This window comes from Thamnophis sirtalis, unplaced genomic scaffold (genome assembly GCF_051295495.1).
Source record: "Thamnophis sirtalis isolate CommonGarterSnake01/CBP01778 unplaced genomic scaffold, rThaSir2_p1.2 scaffold_4, whole genome shotgun sequence".
In the NCBI taxonomy this organism is placed as follows: Eukaryota; Metazoa; Chordata; class Lepidosauria; order Squamata; family Natricidae; genus Thamnophis; species Thamnophis sirtalis.
In genome coordinates this window covers 2,774,158-2,780,951 of record NW_028261384.1, presented here as the reverse complement: position 1 = coordinate 2,780,951, position 6,794 = coordinate 2,774,158, and the positions used below count along the sequence as shown (strand labels likewise).

Here is a 6,794-nt window from a genome sequence, read left to right as displayed (position 1 = left end):
CCGGACGCCGCATTAGGCGGTGTCTCTATGGTGAGATCGGCCATTCTGGCCCAGCCCAAGCCGCGTCTCCTCCACCACTGAGGACTTCCGGTTAGGTGGAGAAGAAGCAGCCGCGCTAGGCGGAGTCTCTATGGCGGGGTGTGTCCTTATGGCTCAGCCCAAGCCGGGTCAGCCCCAACATTGAATGGGCATTTTTTTTTCACCCCGCGGTCTCGGCTTCCCCCTGGCGGCAGAGCGGAGTGCGCAGGCGCGCTCGGAGGGAGGCTGGCGGGCGGCCGCGCAGGAGCAGAGTAGTCTCGCGTGCCTGGTTCCCCTCTGCAGAGGTGGCAACTTCAGTGCGCACTTCGGGGCGGGAGGGAGGGGCGAGTAGAGAGATACATTTGTCCGCCATAGCGCATGCGCACACCCGCCTCGTGAGGGGGGTCCTCCGCAGAGGCGGCTACTTGAGTGCCTGCGCGGGTCCTGGCTTGACATTGATCCGGCCGCCATGTCGCAGCAGCAGCAGCCTCAGCAGCCCCGCGCCCCTCCGGCCGCCTCTGCCGCCTCCAACCCGGGCTTGATTGGCTTCCTCCGCCACCAAGTCACACATCGGCCCAGCGTGAGTGGCTCCCCGGGACTCCCAACCCCATCGTCCCCGACAGGGGCGGGCTGCCCTGAGGGTCATTTGCACGCCCGGGGACTCCAGCTCCCATCATCCCCTGACTGGGTGTGCCCATCCCCGGGGGTCCTTTATATCCCTGCACTCCAGGCATCCCCCATCATCCCCGGCCGGTGCAGCCCCACCCTCGGGGTCATTTGCACGCCTGGACTCCAGCTCCCATCGTCCCCGGCCCGTGATTCAAACCCCAGGCTCGTCTTTATGGCGGCTGCCCTGTCGCCCCCTTCTTGACCGGCCAAAGCCAATTGGGGGAAGAACGGATTCGCTTAACAACGGGAGGCAGACTTCCGACACTAAACGGCCGTAAATGCGAGGACTTCCTGTATTGCTCCTAATTTTTAATCCTAATTTTTACTTTTTGTTTTCCTCGCAGCTTATTCCGCTTTTCCTAATCATGGGTACTGCGGTGGCCGGTGCTGGACTCTATTTGATGCGTCTGGCTCTCCTCTGCCCCGAAGTCAGGTATGTCTCGTCCCACACCCATATTAAACCCTGGTTTGTTACCCTACAAACCCTGGATTGTTGGGGATTGGAAGAAATTCTCCGAAGCTGAATTTGTTCATTTGCAGTTGTGATGAAAACAACACTCAGATTAAAAGGGCCATCTTTTTTTATGAACACTTAAATTTAACACAGGGACCCCCCTTGGGAGTTATCAATAGTTCATTTAGTGACCATTCAAAGTGAAATATAGCAATAGCAGTTAGACTTATATACCGCTTCATAGGGCTTTCAGCCCTCTCTAAGCGGTTTACAGAATCAGCATATTGCCCCCAACAACAATCCAGGTCTTCATTTCACCCACCTCGGAAGGATGGAAGGCTGAGTCAACCCTGAGCCGGTGAGATTAGAACCGCCGAACTGCAGTCAGCTGAAGTAGCCTGCAGTGCTACATTTAACCACTGCGCCACCTTGGCTCTCTATGACCATGTTTCATGCTATCTGGACTTCAACTCCCAGAATTCCCCAAGCGTCATGGGGAGGGGAGGGTCCTTGGTGCTCTCTGAGCTGGATGGTTTTCGTGCAGACATTTCATGACCAAACTAGGGAATGTCATCAGTGCTAGAAGGAAGGTACGGCTTGCTCTTTATTTATACACAATCCTTTCCAGCACTGATGATGTTCCCTAGTTGGGTCATGAAATGTCTGCAAGGAAACCACCCAGCTCTAAGAGCACCAAGGACCCCATTGTCCTCCCCCTCCCCCCTGATCCCCCTCCGCAAAGCGTTCAAGCACTGATGACATTATCTAGTTGGATTATGAAACGTCTGCAAATAAACCACCAAGCTCGGAGGATCCAAGGACCCTAAATTCGTCGTCCCCTTCTTCCTCTTCCTCCTCCTCCTCCTCCTCCTCCTCCTCCTCCTCCTCCTCCTCCTCCTCCTCTAGCACTGATGATGTTACCTGCCACGTTTCCTCGAAAATAAGACAGGGTCTTATTTTCTTTTGACCCCTGAAATAAATGTTTGGCCTTTTTTTTCCGGAGAGGTTCTTGTTATTTTTCAGATGCGGGAGGCAGCAAGCCCTTCGGCCCCACCCTCTCCGTCCTACCACCTGCTTGACCCAAGTTCTCTTTGCGGCCTGGCTTGCAGAGCGCAGCCAGTCCAGCCGTCCTTTCTATTTGTTCCCCATTCCTCTCTCACCCCTTCTCCCTCCCTCCCTCCCTCCCTCCCTCCCTGGGAACCTTACAGACAAATTCTGCCAGAGCCCAGAATTTTATGGCAGAGAAGGAGAGGGGGAGGATTTGAAAGATCCTGGAAAAAAAGAGAAAAGCTCTTCTGTTTGCCGTCCGAAGTGGGTGCCGAGGCCATCCCTGCAGGAAGCGATCTGCTCCTCCATGCAGAACCTCACAGTGGAAGGAAGGAAGGGAGGGAGAGTGAAAGATCAAACCTGTGTGTTTGTGTGTGTGTGTGTGTGTGTGTGTGTGAGAGAGAGAGAGAGAGAGAGAGAGAGAGAAAGAAAGAAAAAGAAAGAAAGAAAGAAAGAAAGAAAGAAAGAAAGAAAGAGAGCACCCACCACTTCCAGCTCTGGTATATGGTAACAAAACCTGGCTGTGCCGGCAGGCCTGGGGTTGATGTGTTCCCCTCCCCTCTCGACTGGTATGGCTGTGTGATTTTTCGTGTATTTTAATTATGTGTACTGTTGTTTATGTTCCCTTTCCCCCCCTGAGTTGTTCGCCGCCCTGAGTCCCTCCTGGAGAAGGGCGGCATACAAATAAACCAAATACAATACAATACAATACAATACAATACAACCCTCCGAGGTTGGATCCGATCTCGACCTCTCTCTCTCTTACCCACCCACCCCAGACAGACAGGTCTCTCTCTCTCTCTCTCTCTCTCTCTCACACACACACACACACACACACACACACACACCCTCCAAGGAAGTCACATCCCTTCGTTAACTTGCTTTCCAGCTCTGTTTTCTGCTCCACCTGCAGGACAAGAAAAGTAGTCTTGTGTGACTATGGCAAAACAACAACAACACCCCCCCCCCAAAAAAAAATACCTTCCAACTTCTTGCAAAAATAAAATAAAAAAGATCTCGCGAAGTTGGAAGTAGTCCCACAAACTCCTTTTCATTCCCTGCAGGTGGCAGTGGAGGATGGAGCAGGAGAGGAGGTTAATGGTGGGGTGTGGCTGCCTTGGGAGGGGTGGGGTTAGGCATCTCTCTCTTGCACACACACAAACACACTCAAACACACAAACTGGCTGTCCTTTCCTTGGGAGCTCTGCACAGATACACAGATTGCAAAGCTGGAGGCTTCAGATGGGGCATTTGGGGGGATGTGCACCTGCGCTGAGTTCCCAAGGAAAGAACGGTCGCCAGGAAAAGAGCAAGGAAGGGATTTTGGCCTCTTATCCTGTTTCTGAGTCTGTGCTGAGCTTCGGAACAGGATGAGAGGAAGGAAAATCCCCCCCCTCCCCATTTTCATGCGGTTTGCAAAAAAACGCCCCATTTCGAGCCTTCTGTGTGAATATGCAGGTGAGAAGTGACCCCCTGTGGGCATGGAAATCCATACACCTGGGACATCGGAAGAAGCCCTGCGAGGAGACGCCGTTGCCGAAGTGCAGGAAATCTCCCAGACCCCCCCCCCTCCCCGCCCTTGCAGATCGTCCTTTCAAAGAGGAGTTTCACCAGGACGAAGAGGCCTCTGGAGGTGGCGTTTGTGTCACCTTCATCCTGGTGAAACTCCTCTTTGAAAGGACAATTTGCAGGTTGGGGGGGGGAGAGGTTTCCTACAATGCGGCAGCGGCATCTCCTCCTTTCCGATGTCCCAGTTGTATGGATTTCCATGCCTTCCTTTCCTGTTCCGTGGACGGAATTGCCGGCTGTGACCGTCACCGTTACGTAAGGAGGGCGTGAGGCACGTGGGGTGTGTTGCTTGACACACACACACCCCCCCCGGCTTCTTCTGCAGCCACAATTGGCTGTAAAAGGAACCGGCACTTGCTGGAGGCAGAGGCCTAAGCAGCACCCGCCAATCAGCTGGTTTGTGAACGGAGGGGCTCAGCTGATCCGATTAGGGGGCCGAGAATCCCTGAGGTGGGAAGGGAAGGGGGATTGTCTCCTCTTCTGGCCATACCCTCCCCTTCACTAGGTCTTATTTTCAGGGGAGGCCTTATATAGCAATAGCAGTTAGACTTATATACCGCTTCATAGGGCTTTCAGCCCTCTCTAAGCGGTTTACAGAGTCAGCATATCGCCCCCAACAACAATCCGGGTCCTCATTTCACCCACCTCGGAAGGATGGAAGGCTGAGTCAACCTTGAGCCGGTGAGATTTGAACAGCCGAACTGCAGAACTGCAGTCAGCTGAAGTGGCCTGCAGTACTGCACCCTAACCACTGTGCCACCTCGGCTCTCAATATGTTTGCCCACCCCGAAAATTTGGCATGGCCTTATTTTCAGGACATGTCATATTTTCAGGGAAACACGATAGTTGGGTCACGAAACGTTAAACAAACATAATGTCGTTAAGTGAGTCTGTTTTTACCCTCTATGGGCTTTTATGTGTCCCAAATGAGAAACAAAAGTCACAACCAGTAAAAAGGAAGAGAGGTGTGGCCATTAAAACTTTGGAAGTGGGTCTCGAGTAGTTCTGCAAAGGCCTGTTGTAACTTACAACTGAGCAACTGGTCATTAAGCGAGGACTGCCTTCATACAGTGTCCTGATTGTCTGTTTTCTCCCCCTAGATGGGATAAGAAGAATAACCCAGAGCCATGGAACAACCTTGATCCCACTCATCGTTACAAGGTGGGGCTTTTAATTGTTCAAATAAATTACATTGCTCGGTATGTGACAGGCTTTGCCTGGGTGTTCCTAGAAGGGGGGGGTGGGCTCTATGACCTCCAAGGTCCCTTCCAAATCTACAATTCCGTTACTCTGCTGTTTTAAGGGGCTCCTTTCCTCAAAAGTGTTTTATTTTGAATTTTACATAGACCTTATATAATAAAGGATACGGATTAAAGGGCTGGGTTTAAATTAGCATTAGACTAACGAAAATAAAAACTTAAGACGCTGAAAGCAGGATTAAATTCTAAGGTAAAGTCTTTTACAATCTTGATTACAGGTCATATCTTGCTCAAGGGCTAGATGACCTCCAAGGTCCTTTACAACTCTGTTTACTCTTATTTAAGGTGGGACTAAAACTCGCCGTTGGCTGGTGATTGGCCCAGAGTCACCCAGTAGGTTTCATGGTTAAGGTGGGACTAGAACTCACTGTCTCCTGGCGATTGGCCCAGAGTCACCCAGCTGGCTTTCCTACCTAAAGCCGGACTAGAACTCACCGTCTCCTGATGCCTGGCAATTTTTCACCCTGTTGCAAAGTTCCGTCCGTCCAGATATTAGGGTTTGCGGATTGACGTACAGCAGTGCTGTGCCAGTGAGTAGTAAGGCCACTTAGTAAAGGTGCAGTAATTCATATTTCGGTTGAAAAGTGGAATCCAAAGAAGTACGAAATCGTTAGGTGTTTTATTTATTTATTTTTCCGCATGTGGTTTCAAGTTGCTTTCTCCTTTTTTTGCAAAAAGCGGCCACTTTCCTTTCCATCACTCTCTTTTCTTCTTCCAGTTCTTTGCTGTCAACATGGACTACAGCAAGCTGCAGAAAGACCGTCCCGACTTCTAAAACGAGGCGGGTTTCGTGACTGTCCTTGCAGAAGCTGTCCAGCAAAGGTCCTCCAGAAGCTGACCGCACAAACCCTATACACCCGTCACAATCCTTGAAATATGATTTTTGTGTGCATCGCCTTGAAAAATAATGTGTTGGAGACGTGCATGCTTAAAATTAATAAACAAACCACTTGAAAAATTAAATATTGGCGGGACAATTCCTACAATTCTCCAGCTTGGGTTTATTAAACCTTAAAAAAACTTTTTAAATATTATTTATTAGAGATGGAAGCAAGATGATAGATAGGTAGGTAGGTAGGTAGGTAGGTAGGTAGGTAGGTAGGTAGATACAGATAGATTAGATAGATAGATAGATAGATAGATAGATAGATAGATAGATAGATAGATAGATAGATAGACAGACAGACAGACAGACAGACAGACACATACATACATACATACATACATACAAAGATAGACTAGATAGATAGATAGATAGATAGATAGATAGATAGATAGATAGATAGATAGATAGATGATAGATAGATAGATACAAAGATAGACTAGATAGATAGATAGATACAAAGATAGTAGATAGATAGATGATAGATAGATAAATGATAGATAGATAGATACAAAGATAGACTAGATAGATAGATAGATAGATATTGTGAGATAGACGAATGGACGGACCAACAGCAGATAGCTATGATTGAGAGAGAGAGTGACGGATGGATGGATAGGTAGGTAGATAGATATAAGATAGATAGATAGATAGATAGACAGATAGATAGATAGATAGATAGATAGATACAGACTAGATAGATACAAAGATAGATGATAGATAGAAAGATAGATAGATAAAGATAAACATAAAAAGTATCTGCAGCGGCAGATATAAATACCGGCTGTTTTTATTAGCAGTCCTTGATTTGGGAGTAGAATTGAGCCCCCCTCCCCCAGCAAATGTTTGTGAGACAGTTGTGAAGTGAGTTTTGCCTCATTTTACGACCTTTCTC

At 49.0% G+C, this 6,794-nt stretch overlaps 1 protein-coding gene across 1 annotated transcript; it reads left to right on the top strand.

Annotated features, from left to right (window-relative positions):
* Nucleotides 1-422: 422 nt before the first annotated feature.
* Nucleotides 423-5,979, top strand: COXFA4 (cytochrome c oxidase associated subunit FA4). The gene is made up of 4 exons (XM_014074620.2): nucleotides 423-598; nucleotides 1,032-1,120; nucleotides 4,858-4,918; nucleotides 5,735-5,979. The coding sequence occupies exons 1-4, from the start codon at nucleotides 488-490 to the stop codon at nucleotides 5,789-5,791; spliced, it is 318 nt and encodes a 105-aa protein (XP_013930095.1). The 5' UTR covers nucleotides 423-487; the 3' UTR covers nucleotides 5,792-5,979.
* Nucleotides 5,980-6,794: the final 815 nt, after the last annotated feature.

Coding starts and splice junctions, on each gene's coding strand:
- COXFA4 (XM_014074620.2), top strand. CDS start 488: ATGTCGCAGCAGCAGCAGCCTCAGCAGCCCCGCGCCCCTCCGGCCGCC. Junction 599..1,031: donor AAGTCACACATCGGCCCAGC/GTGAGTGGCTCC, acceptor TTTTCCTCGCAG/CTTATTCCGCTTTTCCTAAT. Junction 4,919..5,734: donor ATCCCACTCATCGTTACAAG/GTGGGGCTTTTA, acceptor TTCTTCTTCCAG/TTCTTTGCTGTCAACATGGA.